The 24,969-nt window shown below is 39.0% G+C and overlaps 2 protein-coding genes across 3 annotated transcripts; both read left to right on the forward strand.

Annotated features, from left to right (window-relative positions):
- Window positions 1–1,057: 1,057 nt before the first annotated feature.
- On the forward strand, window positions 1,058–13,338 carry LOC126624690 (zinc finger CCCH domain-containing protein 19-like). Its single transcript, XM_050293781.1, has 10 exons — window positions 1,058–2,539; window positions 2,626–2,705; window positions 4,532–4,719; window positions 5,863–6,784; window positions 6,890–7,017; window positions 7,395–7,454; window positions 7,531–7,581; window positions 9,496–9,566; window positions 10,626–10,780; window positions 10,952–13,338. The coding sequence occupies exons 1-10, from the start codon at window positions 1,290–1,292 to the stop codon at window positions 13,027–13,029; spliced, it is 4,983 nt and encodes a 1,660-aa protein (XP_050149738.1). The 5' UTR covers window positions 1,058–1,289; the 3' UTR covers window positions 13,030–13,338.
- A 7,708-nt stretch (window positions 13,339–21,046) lies between these two features.
- LOC126624694 (protein FMP32, mitochondrial-like) lies at window positions 21,047–24,253 on the forward strand. Of its 2 annotated transcripts, XM_050293785.1 has the most exons (6): window positions 21,047–21,587; window positions 21,727–21,786; window positions 22,770–22,846; window positions 22,975–23,031; window positions 23,743–23,809; window positions 23,908–24,253. In XM_050293785.1, exons 1-6 carry the CDS (start codon window positions 21,270–21,272, stop codon window positions 24,025–24,027), a joined length of 699 nt encoding a protein of 232 aa, XP_050149742.1. In that variant the 5' UTR covers window positions 21,047–21,269; the 3' UTR covers window positions 24,028–24,253. The 2 variants fall into 2 exon arrangements, with proteins under 2 accessions (XP_050149742.1, XP_050149743.1); XM_050293786.1 differs by lacking the exons at window positions 23,743–23,809; window positions 23,908–24,253 and adding an exon at window positions 23,369–23,733.
- Window positions 24,254–24,969: the final 716 nt, after the last annotated feature.

Consider the following 24,969-nt stretch of genomic DNA (forward strand, 5'->3'; position numbering starts at 1 on the left):
AAATATCAAGGGCCCAGATTGAGTGATTTGGTGGATTTGATAGAAGGGATCCGGAGAGAATCCATTTCCATTAAAAATCTACTTGTATGTTTTTAAAATAAAAAAATTAGGCCTTTGAATTTAGACAACCATGTCATCTTGTGGACAAAAAGTTATGAGTACGTGATAGACATGCAACCCGCAATACATGATTGCTGCCATAAAATTTCCTAGACAACTTTTTCATTTCATGGGCCCATGAATAATAGTAGCCCATTCTTACCAAAATGGTCAAATGTAGTAAGTCCACAAGTAATTGGTCTCTAAATCTTTTTTAGTACATTTTTTATATCACCCCATTGGAGATGGATTTCAAAAGAAGAAAAAAAATGGCTACGTTGGGAATTCAACCCTCCATTGGAGATGGCCTAAGTTTCCTTTCCATATAGCCGCATGAGGCAACAACTTACAATTGGGGTAGCTCATGTTAGCTTCTTGTATATAATACATATACATACATACAGATATATATATATTGTTAAATTGATCTACCTCTTAACATGTAGCTGTTATATAGGTACTGAAAATTGCTAAACTAGCATTACTCTTAACCGGTTGAAACAGGTACTTGTTGGTTTACTCAAACCAGCCCATTAGTTAATAGGCTACTAACAGGTTCACCTATTATCAATCCAAACTCATTAAGGTTCAAACCAAACACTTATCGTATATGATTTTGCCAGGTATGGGGCCTTTGAAAGAAGGCCTATAATATGATAGATTTTCTTGTACAACCAATTTATCAAGTATAACTTGTCATTCATTGGATGTATACTACACTTTTTGAACACGAACAAATATATATCGGACGATGAAACCATTAAAATTGAAAACTCCATGACCGAGAAAAGATGGTGTAATCCACAAACCTCTTTTCACCTTTTACATACAGCTCTTAATTTTCAATCGTTAAATTAAATGAATTGAAATTAAAAAGGTGTGTGGAGGTTAATGATACGTGTGGATGGAAAATCCCTCACATCTATAGCATGTGACGCCCATTTTACCTGAATCAGCCCACGTCCCAAACCCAAACCTAGGAGCCACCAAAAAGCCCTTGTTGCTTACGGCATTTCTTCTGTTTGGCTGTCGTGGCAGTTGCCTTCTTCTCCTTCGCTACAACTCCCCTCAGTTAATACAATCGTTTTAGTGTTGTGTAACGATTAAACGACGACAGATAGCCCTACAGGGGAACCGGAAGCTTAAAACCCTAACCCTAGCTCTTTGGATTTTAGGGTTTTCTTGCTGCCATGGAAGCCGACGAGGAAGATGCTTCCAAGGTGAACGAGCCTTCGATTTCACTCCAAGACGACGCTTTACCGTTGCCTCATACAGGAGAGGAGCTCCGGAACACCGAACCACAATGCGACCCGGAGTCTGCACCTGAGCCCGAACATGGCGGCTCGGGGCTTGGGGTCGACGGAGAATCTGATTCGGTTGCGGCTTCGGTAGAGAGAGGCGATGGGGATGGAATTGAAGGAGGGTGTAAGGAGGGGGATACGGAAATGGAGGATGTGGCGGAGGCGGTGGTGGTGGCTGCGGAGACAGTTGAAACTGATGCAGTGGAGGATTTGGGGGTGGCGATGGAGAAGTCTGCTGCTGACGCGGGAGAGAAGATGGTGGTGGAAGAGGAGACGAATGTGGTAGAAGGTCACGTGGCCGAGGACAGGGAGGTTGAGGACGTGACGAATGTGGCTGAAAGTCACTTTAGAGAGGAAACGGAGGTCAAGGAGGAGATGCATGTAGCTGGAGGTCACGTGACAGAGGAAACTGAGGTGAAGGAGGAAATGACTGTGGCCGGTGGTCATGTGACAGAGGATACTGAGGTTGTGAAGGGGATGAATGTGGCTGAAGGTCATAGCACAGAGGAAGCTGAGGTTGGGGATGTGGATGATGAGGTATTGGAGACAGAGATGAAGGTGTTGCCTGAGGAAGCTGCTGTGGCTAACTCGGACATGCAGGAGGCTGATTCTAATGTGGCTGAAACGGCTGAGGAGACTGTGCTTTCAGTGAAGGATGAAACAGAGCAAATGACGGGTGAAGCCAAGGGAGGTGAGGTTGAGGCCGAGACAGTGGGAGAGGAGGATGGGAACGAGGCTGTGGGAGAGGAGGATGGGAACGAGGCTGTGGGAGAGGAGGATGGGAACGAGGCAGAGGAGGCTGAGGCCGAAGCGGAAGGAGAGGAGGCTGAAGCAGGGGGAGATGATGAGGAGAATGCGGCAGACATGTTGGCTGAGACTGACACAGTTGGGGAGGTGGATATGGTTGATGATGTAATGGAGGAGACAACGGAGGCAGAGGAGATGGGGGCAGCAGAGGAAGAAGCAGAAGAAATGGAGGTGGAAGAGGAGGAGGAGACGAAAAGGGCCGGCAGTGGCGGGAAGAGGAAGCATGTGAAGAGTTCTAAGGACACGGGAAAACTCCTCTCAAAGAAGAAAATGGAAGAGGATGTCTGTTTCATTTGCTTTGATGGGGGTGAGCTTGTGCTTTGTGACCGCAGGTCAGTTGAACTTTGCTTACTGTCTGTGGTTCTTTTGACGTTATTTCTGTGATTGGTTGATTGATTAGTTTAATTGGTGGTTTCAGGGGATGTCCCAAAGCATACCATCCTTCATGTGTTAATCGTGATGAGGCCTTCTTTCGAGCCAAGGGTCGATGGAATTGCGGTAAGTTGCTGCAGCTTAAATCCTTAATTTTCTTTTCCTTTTCACCAAGTTTTATTGTTTTATTTAATTCTGATGTAGTACGTTAAGGGCCAGTAGACTATTAATGCACAATGTACTTGGTTGTACAAAGTATATTCAGGATTTTCTAGTATGCTCCAGGGTATTCTATACACTGGGATTTGATGACTGAGATCTAACGGCCAACAATCCCAATGTATTGGATACCCCTAAGTATAGTAGAATTTCGTGTATATTCGTAGTGGATTTTCATTACTAAGTTTAAATGCATTTTGAACAAACATCCATTCAGCACATACACCTCATTAAACAATTCATCTAGTGTAATAGGCCTTTAAACTAAGACCCTTTGTAATCTTGAGGAGGCTTCAGTTTTCTGATCAGTTCCTAGATTTATCTTTGAGAATTTAGGTTTTATCTCCTAGCTTCCACTAAATAGAATTCTCTTTATTTTTATTTATTCCATGTCTTCGTATATTTGTTTCTTTGGTGATCATTTATGTGTTTAGCATGTGCTTTCTGTAGGTTCAAACTCTAGCTGCATTAGTGCTTCCTTGGTGCAGTGATGATTGAGCTAGTGTTTTTATGTTGTAAAATTATTTTTTTGCTTTTCATTTTCGTTTTTGATATTTGGTTTAAATTATATGAAAATGATATTTTATTAGTTGCTGGTAAGGTCTAAAAATACTGTGATACTTTTGAAATATTTGTATTTTTTCAAGTAAGTGAATTTTTTTGCATACTTTCAGTATGCTGAAGTATTGGATTGTTTGTGTCTAGTTAGAGTTGATTTGGAGTGCATGGTTGTAATTATCGACCTGGAATATAATTATTCGGATGGTTATTTGTTAATTGCCCTTGAACAGTTTGTGTGCTTTGAAGATATTAGTTAGTCTCCAAGTGATTATGTATTTGTTTCGAATTATGACTACATGTACCTTTAAGATATAGTTCTTTGTTTACTTTACAGTTAAAAAAATTTGAAATTGTTTACAAATGTACTCTTTAGTTGTCGAGATATGGTTATTACCAAGAGGAGGGCATTGCTTTTTCTGCGGAGAGGGATCAGTTTTTTGATCCTTGGTTTAGATTTTCTTTTATAATGACAAAGGGAGAAACAATTGCTGCTGTAATGACCTACCGACTGCTAATTAGGGAATTGGCGGACATTGTGTTTTGACCTATTACCAAAAGAGTTACAACTGCTTGTATAAGGTTATGTTATAATATAGAATGGGGACTTATGCAGGTCAAATAAAATTGGGAAGAAATATATCAGGCATAAGATCAAGCCCTACTCTGCCAGATTTTGATTTTCCTACCTGTTCTGTATCGTGTACAGTTAAGTTACTGTTAAAGCAACATAACAAGTACCAAACTCCTACCAAGTACCTTAGCAAACCATGTTTTAGGCAACACTTTATCAACTTCTTTTCTTTTCTTTTTTCTTTTTTTTTTTCTTCTTGTTTTTGGAAAAATTTTAAGGGTTCATCAAAGGTATTCAGCATTTACCTCAGTTCAGAATTCAGACCCTATCCTTAACCTGGACTTTATGTGTTTGTCCGCTTCAGTTTTTATTATTCATGTACTTTTAGTGAATCTAGTAGCCAGTGTCTTTTTTGAGAGAGATTGCAGGCATTATGGCTGTATTTTGAACTCTTCATCTTATAAGCACCAGTTCTTTTACATGTGTCACTGGGTTTCATCACTTAATGATGTTAACATCATTATAAAAATGCTTATTTGAAAATTATTTTAGTTCTTTTGGTTGCTGGGCAGTATCTGATGTATTAATAAATGTCTTTTAGGTTGGCACCTTTGTAGCAGCTGTGAAAAGAGTGCCCACTACATGTGTTATACATGTACCTTTTCCTTGTGCAAGGCGTGTATCAAAGATGCTGTTATCTTATGTGTTCGAGGAAACAAAGGCTTCTGTGAGACATGCATGAAAACTATCATGATGATTGAAAAGAATGAGCAAGGAAACAAGAACAAGGTATGATGCCTTCTTTCTTCTGTTATTCCCTAATCACTTTTGTATGTTCCTTTTGCTAGCATTGTCACGACTAGGGTCAAGGGTTATATCTTTCTTGGGAGTGTTTTAGTGTGTGAAAGTAGTGTGTCGTGAAGTTCATTTTTGCTACATCCTAATTAAATCAGTCAGCCAAAAGGGAAAAAAGAAACAACAAAGTGTATACATTTGGAGGTTTCGTAGGCCTCTGTATGTAATCAGGTTAGTGACTTCCCTTTCTTCTAATCAAAGGTGAACTGGGAACCAGCAGTATCTTGGTTTCCCTGGTGATTTTTTCCTAGGGTTGTTGATGTCTGGGATTTGTCTTTATATGCTCTGTCCCTTGTTCTCATCTTGTTTTGTTTGAGTTCCCTTCTGGCGGACTGTAGTTCACTCGATGAACAATGTATCCAGTCAGTGCATATTGAGTTGCTTGAGTTTGTACAAGTCATATATCCAGAATTATACGTTGAATTATATCAATAAATTTAAGGGAAGCTAGTTTGATTGAGTATTCTTGTTTTGTAATATTTTTTTTGTTTGTAAGAAATCTTTTATAATATGTTGGAAAATATGGCTTCAAGAATAAAGCATCTAATTGTAATTGCATGTATCGGTTTGAAACCTATGGCATAATAAAATGTCTGGCTATAATTATGTGCAAAAACGAACAAAAAAAAAAAGAAGATTAGATGTAATGTGGCTGAAAGCTCATGTGAAATGGTTGGGGTGTTGCATATACTCACCCTCTTAGAGATTATAGGTCTATCATTGCCTGTGTCGATAGTCCTTTGATACTTAACTGCTGCAGCCCAAGTTTTCATGCGACAGAGGAAATGTAGTTTCAATCTGTCATTGTACTTCATGTAAGTCAAAGTCAGAGAGTGTTTGTCTCTCCATTTGGTTGGGAATTCTCAGCAATGTCCACTTGTATAATTCTAGCGTGTCATGGTTTGAGTGGTATGTCATTAGACATTAGGTCTGGTCAATTTATTAAAATCAAAATTATAACATTACAATTTATAACATTAATCTTGTCCTTAACTATGTACTGTTTTCACTTAACACGTTTAAACTGCTTGCAGTGGCATTCATTTTATTCATTTTTTTTTTCTTGTGCTTGTGCAGGATGAAGTCGATTTTGATGATAAAAGCAGCTGGGAGTACCTCTTCAAGGATTATTGGATAGACTTAAAAGAGAAGTTATCTCTAACGCTTGATGACCTTGCTCAGGCCAAGAATCCAAGGAAAGGATCAACTGGACGTGCTAATAAACAGGAGTCACGTGATGAACCCTATGATGCTAATGATGGTGGAGGGTCTGATTCTGACAACTCTGAGAATTTGGATTTAGTTAACCCTAAAAAAAGAAAGTCCAAAAAACGAATGAGAACCCGTGCAAAGGGGAGGGATTCATCAAGTGCAGCTACAGCAACCGGCTCTGGAGGTCCATCTGCAGATAATAGTGCAGGGTGGGCATCAAAGGAACTTCTAGAGTTTGTAATGCACATGAGAGATGGTGATGAGTCTCCTTTATCTCAGTTTGATGTCCAGGCTCTCTTGCTAGAATATATAAAAAGGAACAAACTTCGTGACCCTCGGCGAAAAAGTCAGATAGTTTGTGATATAAGGCTTCAAAATTTATTTGGGAAACCACGCGTTGGGCATTTTGAAATGTTAAAGCTTCTTGAATCCCACTTTCTTGTAAAAGAGGATGCTTACACTGATGATCTTCAAGGGAGTGTTGTTGATACCAATGACAATCAGTTGGAGGTTGATGGCAACTCTGATACCCCAGCAAAGGCCAGTAAAGATAAGAGACGTAAAGCACGTAAAAAGGGTGATGGGAAAGGACCTCAATCTAATATTGACGACTTTGCAGCCATTGATATGCATAACATCAATTTAATTTTCTTAAGGCGTAATTTAGTGGAAGATCTACTTGATGATCTGGATAACTTTCAAGACAAGGTTGCTGGCTCTTTTGTCAGAATTAGAATTTCTGGTAGTGGTCAAAAGCAAGATTTGTATAGGCTGGTGCAAATTATAGGTAATTATTTGATTAATTGTCTTTCATTGTATTTTTGGCCTGAGCAACGAAGGCATTAAACTATCAGAATTGTAAAGTTCATTGTCTAAATGATTTTCTGAACAGGTACATGCAAAGGTGCCGAGCCATATAAAGTTGGTAAAAGGATGACAGACATCTTGCTAGAGATATTAAACTTAAACAAGACAGAGATCATTTCGATTGATATCATCTCAAACCAAGAGTTCACTGAGGTGATTTAGCATATAACTAACTATTTCCTTTCAATTCCAAACTCGGTTTAAAAATAACATAAATGTGGCTCTTAAAGAAACATGATTTGGACATCCTTGTTCTCAATGGCATCTCGTCCATTAGAAATAACATTAGAAAGACTGATAATGCTTGCCATTGGGCAAGATATGGTACAAGGGAAACGTGAATAATTCTCACATCCAATAGAATGGATAGTGTAGTTTGCTTTTCCCTCTTTATTGGGAGAGATTGCAGCTTTATGTGCATCATAGTGAAGATTGCTGGAAAAGCAATCTTTGTTTGAAATTTTTTTGTTTCTGCTTTCATTTAGAAATCACTTGTTTGATTATCACCTTGTTTCATTGTTTATTTTTAGGACGAATGCAAACGACTGCGTCAGAGCATAAAATGTGGACTTATCAACCGGCTTACTGTGGTATTTCTATCTTCTATTGTTACTTTTGTGTGTTATGTTAATTTTTATCTTCTCCTGAGAAAGTGGTCGCTTGCAGGGTGATGTTCAAGACAAAGCAATAGCGCTCCAAGCAGTCAGAGTCAAAGATGTAAAACTCTTGCCCTTTTATCCTTTAAAGTTGCTTTCTCACTTGTTAACTTCTTTTTTCTTCAATTTTTTATTTGCATCTTGGACATGTTCTATGTACGCTTAGGCTTGCACATGTTTCATGTCGCATCAGACGTTGATTGGTAATTCATCTCAAAATTGAGCTCTATATTACAGCATTGACTTTAGGGATTGCTGTAGATTTGATTTCCAGGATAAAGTTTTAAAGTGTACTTAGGAAAGTTTTGTTTCACATAAAAGGAAAGAAAAGAAAATATGATGATGCAAGGACGATGATGATGATGAAGAAAATATATACCTCCACCGAGTGTCCACTTAGGGAGAAGATTGTAATATACTTCCTTCATAAAAAGAACTGAATTCATTAACTAGTCTAAAATATACAAGATTTGTGGACTGCATACAATATAATGGAACTGAGAAGTTCCATTTATTGGCCATAAAAAGATACAGAAACCACTGATTAAAGGTACCTAAGCACAGCTTTCCTTCCTCCAAATATATTAGATACAGTAAGTAGCCCTCCAATCTGCAAAAGTGACAAAGAAACAGTTCATTGTAATCCAAATACGTGTGTTACATTACTGGCTCATCGTTATAAGAACCAGGGATCTTATGATTCTGTAAATTGGTAAACTATATAATTTGGAAGCATGCAAAGACCAAATAATGCTTGTAGGCTTTTAATATTAGTATAGGCTCATGTGGTTGCCAAATTCCAATCCCTTGAATTAGGTACGCTAGAAACTTACGCCACAGTTAATAAAGGACTTAGGTAGTGATCTGAACCAAGGTTTTATCTATTTTTTTAGCCCAAGCAGGCTTCTTTTTTCGTGTTTGGTTTTCCAACTTCAGTTATTGGCTTGTAAAGGGAAACATGGCTTGGCATATTTGCTTACCACAATGGGTTTGATTATAGAGGTTATGGGGTCCTGGTTTCCAAGTTTAATTCTGATTGATTTTTTTATCTGTACCACCCATAAAGGCACAACAAAGAGGAGTAATTTTGGTGTTACTATGTTTTTCAATTTAGAAGATATTTGGGGTATGGTACACCATCACCGTGTAATAAACTTGTCTAAGGTTGAGTACTAGCTGTTACTAGCACTATGGTGTAATGGTTTTCCTCTCCATTTGTAAGTGGATCTGAAAGGTTGCATATGAAGCCTAGGTGAAGCAATTTATTTGCTTTTTCCAACTTAACTGGACATCTGAATGCTATGATGTCGAGCTTCAACAGTTGCATTTCGAGTTGGTCTTGAACAAGTAAAGGCCGACCATTGAACCCCGAAAATCAAGCTTGACGATTTTACTTGCTGAGCTTCGTAACCACTCAAGCTATGGATCTGTATTTAAGCCTTAAGTCTCTCATTCATGTATTTTCAAATGAAGTATAACACAGGGTGACATGGCATAAATACCTAATGTTGAGATAGGCAGGTGCTTGATTTTTGTAACCCTATGGTTGGGTTCTAGATCAACTCAAATATAAAACAAGCTCAATCCAATCTTGAACTTGTGAGCAGATCAAGTTCTTTGCAGCCATCCTCTGCCATTTGCTACAGGAGTTTTAATGTTTTCATGAAGAGATAAAAGACCTAACATGTCTGCAACATAGGAATATCGGCAAGAACTAGTTGCTTTTCCCCAATTAATTCCTAATAATCTCAACCAGATTTGTTCTTTAAGAAGGATTGTTTTGTCCTCCTCTTCTTAGATACAATATGGATTCTGGCTCCTTTGTTGTTGACTCAACTCTTATCTTAATCTTGTAGGTGTAAATTCAATATACATTATGCCCTCTGTTTTTCCTATAACTTGATTTTGATATTATTTTTTTAATAGTTTTCCTTGCTTTTCTTTGATGGATTTGGTTTTATTTATTCTGATACAGTGGTTAGAAACGGAGATAGTGAGACTCATTCATCTTCGTGATCGAGCTAGTGAAAAAGGGCGCAGGAAGGAATATCCTTTACTTTTCAAGTTTAATACATTTTTATTCACAATTTTTTTTTTTTGGTGGTAAAGTGATTTCTGCAGACCCTTCTTTTTTACCTTATAGTTCTACACATTCATTTTAATTTGGCCCTTGATTTGTTCACTCCAATGGCTAGAAAAAAGAGGGGTTTATAGTTCTACACATTCATTTTAATTTGGCCCTTGATTTGTTCACTCCAATGGCTGGAAAAAAGAGGGGTATGCAAGAGGTGAAATATGGTGTGCAGAAATCATCTCCCTTTTCTTGGTTTGTGATGTTTGAATGTGTTGGAACCTTATGCACTACTCTCTTTCCTGAAGTCTGAGCTATTTGGTGTAATTTTATATTTACTTGCTTTCTGAGGCTGTGGCCTTTGATATAAATTGACCTGTTTCTTATATTAGCGATTTCCAGAAAACTTAAAAACGTTATATTGGTAAAGGCGGAAATTTTACTATCTCGCAAGTTTTTTTTTTGCTATGATTAGAAGTAATGAGTGACACATGTGAAGGGATACTTTATACCAGTTGAGGTCTTCTTTTTCTTTATGTTTTGTTTTGGAGGGGAATTGGATGTTGCAATAAGCAGATGCATTTGGCATTTTACAAGAAATTTTAGCACTTTTAACTTTACAAGAAATTTTAGCTCCTTAATAGAGCATCAGATACCTATTTAATAGTTCCGTCTGCCTTTTTCATTAGTTGATGCCCGAAACATGTATTTTCACTGTCAATATAAAAAAATCTTATTAATTTCTTGATTCCTTGGAAAGAAAACCTTAAATTGCTTTTTTCTTTTCTTTTTTTTTTTGTATTTTTTTAGAGATGCTTTTGTTATACACACACACACACACACACATATATATATATATACATATATGTATATCCCACTTGGTGGGATAAGGCTTTGTTATTGTTGTTGCTGCTGCTTTTGTTGTATATGGTACTTTTTTTTAATTTATTTTTATTTTTATGGTCAATGTTGTATATGGTACTTTAAGATGACTAGGAATCGGTATGATGTAAAATCCTTAACTTTCTTTTCACGCTTAGAGAGTGTGTAGAGAAGTTGCAGCTTCTAAAGACGCCTGAGGAACGCCAGCGTAGACTAGAGGAAACTCTAGAAATACATGCGGATCCAAATATGGACCCGAGTTATGAATCTGAGGAGGAGGAAGACGAAGGAGATGACAAGAGACAAGGTCCCATTCTTTTTTTTTTTTTTTTTTTTTTTTTTTTTTTGGAATTTTTATACCTTTAATTCTCTAGTGCTATTTTCTTTTTCATTAATTCGATCATAATTTTAACCGAAACGATAGCAATAATCCAGTCATTATTTCAGTCATTAATAACATAGCTTTCAACCCATGCAGATAGTTACACGAGACCTACAGGTTTTTCCTTTGGAAGGAAAGGGAGGGATCCAATTTCTCCACGAAGAGGAGGATCTTCTTTTAATGATTCCTGGGGTGTGACAAAGAATTATTCCAATACAAATCGAGAGTTAAGCAGGAATACGTCAAATAAGGGATTCTACAACAAAGCAGAAAATACAACTGGAGCTGGTGAGAGAGTGAATGATTCATGGGGTCAAGGAAGAGACAGAGAAACGCAGCAAACAAGCCACTGGGAGAAGAAACAAATTATTTCAAGTTTAGAAACAGGTGTTAGGAGTACGCAATCTGTGGTACAATCTGAATCATCTCCTGGTGGCTCAGGAAATTCAGTGGCACATTTCACCACTGGCGCAGCACAATCGACAGCCCCTATCAATGATTCAGAAAAAATATGGCATTACAAGGATCCTTCCGGGAAGATTCAGGGACCATTTTCCATGGCACAGCTACGCAAATGGAATAACACTGGCTATTTTCCCGCCAACTTGAGAGTTTGGAAAAACACTGAGAAGGAAGAAGATTCTATCCTGGTAACTGATGTATTGGCTGGAAAGTTCCAGAAAGACCCTTCAGTGGTTGACAGTAGTTTTCTAAAGGCCCAAATGGTTCATGATTCATGTCTCTCACCTGCACCGTCTGGGAAGCCTCAAGGAGGTCTCTTTCAACGGGGTACAGAAGGCCAAGCTGGAGGAGGAAGTTGGGGATCAGAAAACGAAATTACTTCATCCTCAGCCAGAGGTACTCTATCGTCAGTTGAGGTTCCTAAGTATTCTTCAGATGGGTGGGGCACAACAAACTTTCCCTCGCCTACTCCATCCCAAACTCCATTAGGTGGGGCAAGGGGTCAAGCTTATGAAAGTAATTGGTCACCCACCCCTGTTCATCCAACTGGCTCTGTCTTGGGTGGAAATGGAGTGATGCAACCTAGTACAGTAGCTACTCCAGAAAGTGCACTGCGAGTTTCTGGAATTGATCGCTCAAGCTCTCTTTCTGGCATTAATGCAGTACCCAAGTCTGAAACTGCTGTGCTTCTGGGCTCTACAAATACTCGTCAAATGCATGGTCAAGTAAATGCTTCAATGAATCAAGTAACAGATGTGAAAAATCTTGTTTCAAATCTGCAAAATCTGGTACAGACTGTTACTAATCGTACTCCCGGTGGTGATACTCGAGGGTGGGCTTCTGGTTCAGTTCCAAAACAGGAAATGACTGCTCCAGGGCCAGTACCTGGGAGTGAAACTCAATCCTGGGCAGGTGCTCCGTCCCAGAGGATAGAACCAATTAATGCTTCTACTATGCCTGCACAACATCCGGCCCATGGTTACTGGGGTAACGCTTCATCTACTAACAATGCTACCCAGTCTATTAATACAGGAAATGCAGCTGGAAATTTGCCTTCATCAGGCTTCTCTGGTGTTCCACAGTCTGATCCTTGGAGACCCCAAGTCCCAGCTAATCAATCATACATTCAGCCTCCAGCACCATCGCCCCAGGTACCTTGGAGCATGGGTGTCCCAGATAACCAAAGTTCTCTGCCAAGAACGGGGCAAGAGAATCAAAACGCAGGTTGGGCACCAATTGGGGGAAATCCAAACATGGCCTGGAGAGGACAAGTGCCAGGAAATACAAACATGAACTGGGGAGCTCCGGGACAGGGTCCAGGGTGGGCTGGACCTGGTCAAGGTCCAGTACCTGGAAATGCAGCGCCTAATTGGGTCCAACCTGCTGCTCAAGGACCTACTTCGTTAAGTGGAAATCCCGGTTGGGCTCCATCTGGCCAAGGGCCAGCAGTTGCGAACACCAATCCTGGTTGGGGTGGGCAAACTCAAAATGGAGGAGATAGGTTCTCAAATCAAAGGGATCGTGCTCCGCATGGCGGAGATTCTGGTTATGGTGGGGGCCAGCCCTGGAATAGGCAGTCGTCCTTTGGTGGTGGCGGCGGGGGAGGAGGGTCGTCGAGGCCGCCCTTCAAAGGGCCCAGAGTGTGCAGGTTCTTTGAGAGTGGTCACTGCAAGAAGGGCGCAGCGTGTGATTATCTGCACCCGGACCAGTAAGATTTTTGGGAACACAGAAGCAGCAGAAGCAGCAGCAGCAGAAGAGCGGTTGATACTGTACAGCAAATTTCCCATGGAAGAGTTTTGACTTATGTATAAACCCTTTGTTTTGTTAATCTTCTAATTACAATAACTAGGTTAGTTTAGTGTATTATGCTTTGTTTGGTCTTTCCTACATTCTTCCTTACTGTTTAGATATTCCAATGTGTTACAATCATGGGTGATGTTGATGCATGTAAGATTTCTTGTATCCTAAGGAAAGGAAAGAAAATGCAAGTTTTTATAAATACAGGGAGATTCGAACTCGCATATCTATCGACTATGCACAAGTTCTAGTGTTTAAATTGAAGGGAATTGAACTCTAGACGCATCTCATTCTCAATATTAACACATCAATTGATCCTCCCTCGCAACTGTCATAATGAACGAGGATCGTTATGGTAACATAAAAGTCGGATACAATTTACACATGTTTTGGCGCCTACTTTTGTACCGCACGATCAGCATCGAACCGTCGAGGACATTCTAGTGCAGATGACAAGGAGGGAAGTGAAAAAACAACATCAGACAAACAAACAAGTAAATGGCAGGAGATCGGGCGCTTGCCCATTTGAAGTATGCCTGCGTTGGTTATTCGGTCTTCTTAGACAGAAATGATACTCCTGCTGATCCACATAATAAACAAGCAGAATTGCCGTTTTGTGTTGGTCTTGAGGCGTTATATCTTCACTCTTATCTCTTTTTCCTTGTCTCCCTGATTTGCGAAACTCGTGCTATGAAGTATTTGGAATTTATTTGGTGGAATATCTGTATCACTTTTCTGTCCAAATTAAAAGTCTAATTACATAAATACTTCTAATACTCATATTTTTATGCTTAAGATCTTCTCATCAACTCGGTTGATATGTGACATAACTAGCTTGTGTCAGGTATTGTATGACAAAAAACCTGCAGGCCATACTCATGCTCCAACTCCTGCTCATAAAAGTGAAGGTATGTTAAGTTTTTCTTTTTATGTTTCTTCTTCCTTTGTCAAGGGGAGGTGGTATGCCAATAAGGTCTTGATTCCATGAATGGTGAACAAATACATCTCTCCCATGAGGCACTTAGTTTCTGATACTAAAATGTATCGTGTTCCAAACCTGTCCTGCAAATGAAATGCATACCAAAATTCCTATTAATTAGATTAGTGACATGATCTTCTCTCTCTCTTCTTTTCATTATGGAGAAAAAAAAACATGCAATGTGATTCTATTGCATTCTCGAATGGTATGTTCGGTTACCATCAGAATGAATTCTCTCAGTTTTGTTCTTTATTTTGCTGTATAGTTTCTCGCTTGATGAATACCTCCACAGGTATGGCAGAAACTCGACTTAGCAGAGGAGAAAATGAGTTGCCAATGACATTTTTCACATGATTTATTATTTTAATTTCAGGTCTTGTTTGTTATCTTTCGACTTATGGTTCAAAAACCTCATATTTATATCTGCAGGTTTAAGAGGAATGCGGCACTAGTAGCATCAGGTGTTGATCGAAATGTGAATAGGTGCACCTTGTTCCAACTTTTGTAATCACGAATACAAGACTAGCATGGTTGGTTGGAGATATGAACCCAGAAAACAGTGGGTTGAAGAGAAGTACCTTAATCACGGAGCGAATCCACCGCTAGCTGAAGGGGTTTAAACATGAAAGGAACTTCTCCTTGCCCTCCACTCTGAGGGTTATTGCAATGGATAAGTTTATTTTTGAGTAATCCATCATCTACTTTGAAGTTAGACCCTAATTTTTGAGATAAAAGATCTTGGTCCACTGAAGTATTTCTTGCGTATTGAAGTGGCCCGTTTGAAGGATGATATCTTTCTATCACAAAAGAAATATGTTCATGATTTATTACATGGGACGGGAATGTCAACCAGTCAACCAGTCAACCAGTAGATATGTCATTCGAAGAAGGTTTAAAGTTGTGGTCTAATCCAGATCAACCAAAGTGTGAAAAGAAGAGATATCAACATTTGGTAGGAAGATTGATGTATTTGGCTCATATGCGGCAAGTCTCGGCTTACGTTTTAAGTGTGTTAAGCCAATTTATGGGTGATCCTAAGTAACATATGGATACATTGATGCGAACTTTGTGATATGTTAAGTCAGCTCCACATAAAGGGGTCTTGTTCTGAAAGAATGGTTAGTTGGACGTTGAAGTGTATACATATGCCCATTGGGCAAGATGGATTGATCATAGACGATCAGCATCATGTTACTTCATATTTGTAGGAGGTAATATGGTTACTTAGAGGAGTAAGAAACAAAATGTATTGGAATAAGTCAATATTTAGAAGAAAAGGAATGTAAATATCTTGTAATTATTAGAGTCATGTTTTAGGAAGGATATTGTGTCCTTTACTTTGTTTCCTTTTGTAACAAGGATTGTATGTACTATTTATTCAGAATATGGAATACATGAAAATTAAGCCGTAAAATTCTATTTAGCATCAGAGCCAAGTTTGTCGTAACCCTAGAAACTGTAAAACAATATTTTCTTCCGCTACTGTGTTCGGTCAACTTGTTCCTGCACTGCTTGTTGCAGAAATCGGTCAGGGCGTGTATAGTGGATTTGCAACAGTGTGATCTTGCTGCCGTGTGTGGTGCTATGCTTTTGCAATTGTGCCGTGTATTGGTGTGTTTGTTCTGCCCGTGTAAGAGCTACAAGCGTGTTGTGCCGTGTGAATTGATGGTGCTTGTATGATTGCAGACTTGATAGTAATAAAAAAAAGGGAGATTTGATGTTGCTTGTTGCACGATTGCAGCATGTAAATCTGTGACCAAAACCAAAATAATAAAAAAATAAAAGGGATTTGTTGCTGCTTGCAGCGTGTGAATTGTTCTCTTGTACTGTGGGCTGTAGTTTATGCTACTTATTTCTGTCCGTAGATCAGTGTGGCCGCTGCTGTCAACTAAGAACAAAAAGATTGTTGCCGTTTGCTGTCCTTGGGCAGCGTGTAAGGGTTTCCTTTTTATACCGTGAGGTTTTGCGTGTCTATTGCTGGAACTGCAGTGTTGTGCTGCGTGGTTGCCTGCAACTGTTGACTGCAATTGTGTGGTTTGTTGTGTATCTGCATTGTGTCGTACTTGTTGTTTTGTCAGTGTTGTGCAGTGTGTAGTGACTGATGTGCAGTATATTGTTATTTCAATGACAAATACAGGTTGGATTTTAGATTCTGGTGCTACGGATCATATGACGTATGATAGAACTTTGTTTCAGTCCATGAAAGACCCTCATAGAAAGTGTGTGGCAACTGCCAATGGTTCTACTGCTGCTGTTGTTGGAGCAGGAACAATATCTCTTACACCATCTCTTCCCTTACATAATTGTTTATTGGTTCCATCATTGTCCCATCACTTATTGTCTGTACCTCAAGTCACTGAACAATTGGATTGTGTTGTATTAATGTATCCTTCATTTTGCTTACTTCAGGATATTTAGACAAAGGAAATCATTGGGCGTGGCACTAAGAGAGAGGGGTTATATTATGTGGATGACGTTGTTTCTGGCAGAGCTAATGCAGTTCGAGCATCTCGTACCAATAATTTATAGGAAGTTTGGTTATTGCATCGTCGGTTAGGACATGCTTCGTTTGGTTATTTGAGGCGTATGTTGCCTAGTTTATTTCATGAAATAAAAGAATCAGACTTACATTGTGAGGTATGTATTCTCGCGAAGAGTCATCGCGTTTCGTTTCCTCCTAGCATGAATAAAAGATTGTTTCCTTTCGAACTTGTGCACTCTGATGTTTGGGGTCCCGCTCCTGTTAGTACTTTGTCTGGAATTAAATGGTTCGTTACCTTCGTTGATGATTGCACTCGTATGACTTGGATTTATGTGATGAAGAATAAAAGTGATGTGGGTATGGTGTTTCGATCATTCTCTCAAATGGTTGCAACACAATATTCCTCTGTTATTAAGTTTCTTCGCTCTGATAATGGAGGTGAGTATATTGGTTCCGAGTTGTCCGGCTTTCTTCGGGATCAAGGAATTCTACATGAGACTACTTGTCCTCATACCCCACAACAAAATGGGGTTGCTGAAAGAAAGAACCGTCATATCTTGGAAACTGCCCGTGCCTTGCTCATTGGTGCATCTGTACCTAAACGGTTCTAGCCTGAAGCTATCACCTATGCCGTGTATGTGATTAACCGTATGCCATCCCGGGTTGTGGATTTTCGTACACCTCTCCAAGTATTGACATAGTTTGTTCCAGTAATGTCAACTAATACTCTTTCTCCTCGTGTATTTGAGTGTGTAACATATGTTCATATTCACAAGATTCATCGTAGTAAGCTCGATCCATGTGCTCACTGGTGTGTTTTTCTGGGATTTGCTCCTCAACAGAAAGGGTATAAGTGCTACCACCCTGAAACTTGTCATATGTATGTAACTATGGATGTTACCTTTTTTGAATCCGAGTTCTTTTATGCTTCGACTCCATCACCTTCCGATCACCCGGGGGAGAATATGAGTGGTGATCTTGGGTGGTTGGAAATATGTAGCTCAGGGGGAGTATTTATTGACAAAAAAAGCTATGAAAGCTCTCGGCAAAACACTACTAAGAATGGAAACAGTAAATCTCGGTAAGACACTGCCGAGAATGTGAGTATCATTCAGCCAAGTAGCACCGAACCAGTTGAGTCTTCTCGGCAATGTGCTGCTGAGTGTGATGCAGAGTGTCAGCAGGGAGTTCCCGAACCAGTTTCACCGCTCCAGCAATCATTAGCTACCGAACCCGCAACCCCCTCTCTCTCAAGCTCAATAGTGCCACCCAATATGTCTTCTCTGAATATTCCTGAGGTAAGTACTACTGATGCTCATGTAACTAATCCAAATAATGTTATGAGTACATATAAGTTGCCGCCAAGGCAAAATCGTGGTGTTCCTCCGACAGGTTTTCTCCTGAAGGAAAAGTGAAGTATCCAATAGCTAATTATGTGTCATGCTCAAACCTTGCACCAGAACGTCAAGCCTGGGTAAACAATGTGGAAGCAATCCAAGCACCAAGCCGAGTTAAGGAAGCCTTGAAAGATCCTAAATGGGCTACTGCGATGGCTAAGGAAATGATGACACTACATAAGAATGATACATGTGAGGTAACTGAGCTACCTAAAGGGATGAAACCAGTTGGGTGTAGATGGGTCTTTACGATCAAATACAAGGCAGACAAATCGGTAGACAGGTATAAAGCAAGGTTAGTAGCAAAAGGCTAAACTCAAACTTATGGTGTTGATTATCATGAGACTTTTTCTCCAGTAGCGAAGATGAATACATTACGAGTTCTGATTTCTTTAGCTGCAAATTTGAATTGGCCACTAAAACAGTTTGATGTGAAAAATGCTTTTCTTCATGGGCACTTGGAAGAAGAAGTATTTATGGATTTTCCTCCAGGGTACAATGCCGGAGGGAAAACCGGAGTATGTAGGTTGCGAAAGTCACTTTACAGACTTAAGCAATCGCCTTGTGCGTGGTTTGGTAGATTTTCCCAAGTTATGAGGCGGATTGGGTATTATCAAAGTCACTTGGATCATACATTATTTGTGAAACAGGAAAGTGGTAAAGTGACAGCCTTAATTATTTATGTGGATGACATGATAATAACAGGTGATGATTCGAAAGAGATGATGAAGCTAGAACAAAACCTTGCCGCCGAGTTCGAGATGAAGAATTTGGGAGATTTGAAATATTTTCTTGGCATGGAAGTTGCTCGGTCATCTAGAGGTATTTTCTTGTCTCAACGTAAATATGTTCTGGGTTTATTAAAGTGCACAGGAATGATGGGATGTAAGCCTGTGGACACTCCTATCATAGAGAAACATTATTTGGGGATTTATCTAGATCAGGAACCGGTTGACAGAGGTAGATATCAAAGACTAGTGGGGAGGCTGATTTATGTTTCTCACACTTGTCCAGATATTGCCTATGTGGTAAGTGTGGTTAGTCAGTTTATGCAGTCACCAAGTGTGGATCATATGGCGCAGTAATGAGAATCTTGGCATATTTGAAGTCTGCCCCTGGTAAAGGAATTTTGTATGAATGTCATGGACATATGAGGATTAAGGGATTTACTGATGTTGATTGGGTAGGTGATGTGACTGATAGACGGTCTACATCTGGGTATTTTACTTTTGTTGGAGGTAATTTGGTTACGTGGCGAAGAAAGAAGCAGAATGTGGTATCACGGTCTTCTGCTGAAGCCGAGTATAGGGGTATGGCACATGGTGTGTGTGAGATTCTTTGGCTACAAAAGTTACTTTGAAGTCTTGGTTTTAAGCAGAAGGAGGCAATGAAGTTGTATTGTGATAATAAGTCTGCCAGGGAAAGAGCCGAGAATCCAGTACAGCATGACAGGACTAAGCATGTTGAGGTTGATAGACATTTTATCAAATAAAAGTTGAAGAAAAAGATTGTGTCAATACCGTTTGTGAACTCAGAAGAACAACTTGCAGATATCCTTACTCATGCCGTGTGTAGTAGAAGATTTGGTAATTCACTTGCCAAGTTGGGCATGAGTAATATCTATGCTCCAACTTGAGGGGGAGTATTGGAATAAGTCAATATTTAGAAGAAAATGAAAGTAAATATCTTGTAATTATTAGAGGCATGTTTTAGGAAGGATATTGTGTCCTTTACTTTGTTTCCTTTTGTAACAAGGATTGTATGTACTATTTATTCAGAATATGGAATACATGAAAATTAAGCCGTAAAATTCTATTAAATGTTGTTGCTCGCTCGAGTGCCGAAGTAGAGTATAGAGGAGTTGCTTTGGGAACTAATGAAATGCTTTGATTACAAAATATTTTGAAGGATTTATGGTCTTAAACACACCATGAAGCTATATTGTGAGAGTAAAGCTGCATGTGAGATCGTAGCTAATCCAGTTCATCATGATCGAACGAAGCATGTGGAAGTAGATTATTTCTTCATAGCTAGATTGAAAGATTATTGAGATACCAAGAGTCAAGTCGAAACCTCAGCTTGCATATATGTCTTAACAAAAGCAGTGTCGAAAAGGATTTTTGCAAAACTTGTAGCAAGTTGGGCATGTTCGATAATGCACGAACTTGAGAGTGTTGGAAATAGAAATGCAAACATTGTAATTGATTCTATTGAAAATTTCTTTCCTTAATAGGTTTCTTAGATTAATTGTGATTAGGGTTGTACAACTATATATATATATATATATATATATATATATATATATATATATATATATCCGAATAACAATAATAATGTTGAAGCATTCACAAATTCTAAGCAGTAAGCACCACTCCCTCTTATCAATGAAAGTCACTCTTGACGTCAAATTTATTAAGGATTTAGGGTTTAGTACATTAATTCTACAACATGGTTACAAAGTGATAATGATGAAGCTCACCTAAGAGAATTTTTTTTTTTGAAGAAAATTTACTACTTGTCATATTTGCAATAGTAATGAGGAAACTATCACTTGAATAAGATGCATTGAGCACAACATGAAGCTTTCTCAGTTCTTTACAACACGGTAAACCTTTTAGTTTTGCATTTGGCTTTGGAGAAATACAATATAAACTAAAAGAAATGGATGATGCTAAAATGATCATCATTTTAAACCATATTTTATAGATCACACAATATGACAACGGTTGATGACTAGTTTAAACATTCGAAGAAGGAATCCAACCATCAAGCGTCACATCATGTGATTTGCAAAATATGATCTAAAACTGATTTGTCTAGGATTTTTCAAAACAAAAATTATTATGATTAGCCATCCACAAAAAAAATCCCCAAATTTTGAATTTAAAATAGAGTAATGTTATCCACACACTTATTTTTACTTCTCACCACCCTCTTAATTTCGGCCGTCAGATCAAATAAATTTTAAAAAATCAATGACAAAAAATTACTAAATATGTGAAAAGTAAAAATAAATATGTGAACAGCTATGTATAAGTTTGGAAGTACAACCGCAAGACTTGACTTGGGCAAAGGCTTGTAACGACCGAGACAGAGTCACAGGAAAGCATAAATATAAACGCAAGCTGTTTGCGTTTCCCCCAAGCAACCGCAAAACTACTTTCCCTTTTCATTTTTCCTTCTTCTTAACGTCCTTGGGCCATCCGCCATCCACGTTTGTTCGCCGCCTCTCTCTTCCTCTCTCCAGTGGACCCCACTTCGAGTATCAGCTCTCCCTGAAAGATTTGAAGCAAATCCATGGCGCTCTGCAAGCGGGTGCTTCAAACCGGTGCCGAATCGGCGTTTCGCTTCTCCGGCTTCCGACGAAACTTCTATGCGCCTTCCTCGACGGGCAACAGAGGACACGGACTCGTGAGCAGGCAGATTTCGCAGCTGGTCAAACCGAACGGAAACCGCGCGTTTCTTGTCGACACGCTGGCTCTGGTCAGGGGTTTGGAGGCCAAAGGCGTGCCGACGAAGCAGGCGGAGGCCATCACGGCTGCGATCACTGAAGTTCTGAATGATAGCTTGGAGAATGTAGCTCATGCTTTTGTATCTAAATCCGAAATGCAGCAGGTAAAATGCTGCTCTCCAACTGTTTGTTGATTTGCCTCAGTGGAGTGTTAGTTTACAAGTTGTGCGTGTTTTGTTCGATGTTTTTACTGCTCATCTTGCGGTCTAATTTTGATGCGTTTTTTGATTTTGGTATTTGTAGGCTGTAATGCTGCAAGAATCAAACCTGTCAAAGTTCAAATCCGAAGTACAGAGTTCACAGGTTCCAACAGATTTGTCCTTCCTTCTTCATAAAACTTAGCACTTCGAGAATAATTTATAGCTATTGGAGCAGTACTGCTACTGTTTTGGTATAGCGTTCCGTGAAAGTTGCTATCATATTACATGCCACCAAATGGAATTCAGCATTGTTTGTTATGATCAGCTTGGTTTAGTGTTCATTGTTCCATCATAAACCTAAGTTGGGGGAGAAAGTATCTGATTGCTATTTTTGGATGGTTAACGTTGAAACAGTAACAAAATAGATTGTGGTAGAACAATGCATTCACTGACAAAATAGATCGTGGTAGTAATAAAATAGACATGAGTTTTTGAAGTAGAGTAAAATTTGGTAATTTGCAATTTTTTTAGGGAATTCTTATTGGCACTACTAAATTCTCATTTTGCACTCCAAACTTTTTATATTTAGAAAGAAAAATACACTTCTAAGGAGTGCATAATGAGATTTTTGGAGTGCTAATAACAGTTTCCTTTTTTTATATCGAAACTAGCAGGGGATGGATTTGTTCCTTATCCATCACCCTTCATTCTTTATCAGAAATCGTATCTAGTTCTTTCGAGGGTGTTTAAACCTAATTCGATTTCCACATACATTTAACTTGAAACTCAATGAAGTCGATTAATTACTTGGTGATAAAACAATGAATTCACTGAAAGCAACTAACTTGATATGCTTGTATAGGACTTACAACCTGACATTGAATGGTCTTTAAAAAAAAAGGATTTGCAGAAAGGCTGAAACACCATAAAATTGGCTTTGCGTTCCTTAATGTGTTTATATCTTGTGTTAAAAATCAGTTCTAACCATGCTATGGCTTTATGATGCTGGTAAACTCTTTTTGAGGTAGCATAGCATGATTTTAGATTTATTAGACTATTGAATGGTTTTAGTATTGAATAGTCCTATACATATAGAATACAAAAATTATCATTTTCTTATTCTAATTAATCGTTGTTTGGTCGTAGGAGCATCATTTTACAGTGTTGCAACGTGAAACTGAAAAACTTCGTGGTGATATAGAGAAGATGCGCAGTGAATTGAGGTATGTCTTCTGATGTATTATGTTTTTGGTTCTTCTACTGTCAAGGGAATTATTGACTCATAACTTATTATTCCAATACTGTTATTTTTCTTGGTGGTCTTAGTTCAATAGTTTGTTTACTGAAACAGGTACGAGATTGACAAAGTTACAGCAGGGCAGCGTTTGGATTTAAATCTTGAAAGAGGGTAAGTTAATTTTCTTGTTGTCTTCAATTTTATTAGTCCCTTGGTACCATTGTAATAAGTTTTGTTTACACCCACTTTTCATCTTTGGACACCCATAAATTTTTCTTACTTTAATGACCATTGTATCCCATTATTAAATTTACTGAAAAATTAATGGTGAAGGGCGGTTGTTCCAGCCACCTCTGAATCCACTCAATTATCTCTCTCCCACCCACAGATGCAATCCCACCACCACCCCCTTTATCCTCTCTTTTTGTCTCCCTCTCTTCACATTTTATTATCCTTTTATCTCTCCTTCGCCGGACTAATGGTGATCGGTGGCTCCTCCCATCTCCAGATCGGCGGAGTGGCAGACGGCTATGTTCCAGCCACCTGGGCTGGTGAGTTACCTTACAATAGAAGAAGAAGAATAGCCATTGTTTCTCCAATTTCTTTGTGCAATGGATCTTTTAGCCTTAGCCACACTTTTGGGTTCGGTGGGGATGGGGATTTGCTGTTGTTGGAGAAGAATAAGAGGAGGTTATTAGGGGTTGAGTTGGATTCACCAATGAAGGTGAGATGGGTGGTTGTGCAATTTTTTTTCCTTCTATATTTTTTTATGTAGGGTTAATTTTGGAATGTTATAAATTGAATGGGGTGTCCAGAGATGAAATTTGGGTGTAAACAGATTCCTCTCGTAATAAATAAATAATTTCTGATTCATGATTGCAGGCGCATACGCGATGAGCTTGCCAACCAAAATGCAGAAACAACTAATCTCACAAATAAACTTGACAGAGTGAGCACGATTACTGCACTGGAAACTATTGTGTTTACATCAGTTGACTTATAACATAGGGTTTTATTAGAAATAATGATCTTGAACCTTGTTGACAGGAAATTCATGCATTAAGAGCACAGGTGGAAACTGCAAAATATGAGGTGATCAAATATTGCATAGGTACTTTGGTCTCCATAACTGCTGTTGGACTCGCTGTAGTTCGTATTTTCGTATAGGATTGTAGGTACTTTGGTCATCGACGAGGCAGAAACTCGGAGGTCACTATTCTTTTCGTGGCAATGTGATGCCTGTTACAGGGTTATATAGCCGATATAGACGTATGGTCATGGGAATTTGATGTTAGAACGAACAATTCAAAGTACTGTTACACATGTTTACAGTTCCAATAGTTATAGCCAATTTAAATTTTAATGGTAGATCTCACCCTTGAGTAGGCGAAAATGTTTGGTGTAACTAGTTATTTATCATATGTTGTAGTTTCGCGTAATGTGGGAGATAGAAATTTGAATAAATAGCAAGTTACAAGGTAAAATTCTTCCGTAAATACTCTTGTAGCGACGGCCGTGATTGAGTCGAGAAGTAAAACTTTACGACACTGTAAAAAATTAAAAAGTTAAATTCTAACATCACAAGATCTACCAATCCATAGTTACAACTCGGTGGTTCCGAATTTTGTCAAAAGGAAACACAAAAGTAAAGAACAGGTAAATTGAACTCAGAATCTCGGCGCACGGTAAATATTGTGTGGCGGAGTACCGGAATGTCACACGGAGCAGCAATGGCGAGAATTTTTTGAAGCTCATGTGCATCTAGAGCAGCTGCGATCCGGGCGTAACCAGGCCAGGTTTTACGGCCATCTGCTAGCTTAAACAATCACAAGTTCATCATGTCCGCCTCGTCGCTCACATCAACAACTTCCAGATTCATGAGTTCGTCGGCCTTCTCGCCGGCCAACCTCAGTTCTTCTTGTCTCCTCGTCTCCTCCACTAGGGGATGATCAGCCATCTGCTTATGAATCGCGAACTCTCTCAAGGTACGAAGCGAAACAGGTACATCTTGTGCTGCATCCATTCTAGGGTTCAGAAAACAATCAATAACATTTAATCAGTAACCTTAATTTGATGCAAATAAACATCCAATTTTCTGAATTATAAATT

The sequence above is a fragment of the Malus sylvestris genome, chromosome 5, assembly GCF_916048215.2.
Source record: "Malus sylvestris chromosome 5, drMalSylv7.2, whole genome shotgun sequence".
In the NCBI taxonomy this organism is placed as follows: Eukaryota; Viridiplantae; Streptophyta; class Magnoliopsida; order Rosales; family Rosaceae; genus Malus; species Malus sylvestris.

Coding starts and splice junctions, on each gene's coding strand:
- LOC126624690 (XM_050293781.1), top strand. CDS start 1,290: ATGGAAGCCGACGAGGAAGATGCTTCCAAGGTGAACGAGCCTTCGATT. Junction 4,720..5,862: donor AGCAAGGAAACAAGAACAAG/GTATGATGCCTT, acceptor GTGCTTGTGCAG/GATGAAGTCGATTTTGATGA. Junction 7,455..7,530: donor TTATCAACCGGCTTACTGTG/GTATTTCTATCT, acceptor GGTCGCTTGCAG/GGTGATGTTCAAGACAAAGC.
- LOC126624694 (XM_050293785.1), top strand. CDS start 21,270: ATGGCGCTCTGCAAGCGGGTGCTTCAAACCGGTGCCGAATCGGCGTTT. Junction 21,588..21,726: donor CTAAATCCGAAATGCAGCAG/GTAAAATGCTGC, acceptor TGGTATTTGTAG/GCTGTAATGCTGCAAGAATC. Junction 22,847..22,974: donor AAGATGCGCAGTGAATTGAG/GTATGTCTTCTG, acceptor TTACTGAAACAG/GTACGAGATTGACAAAGTTA.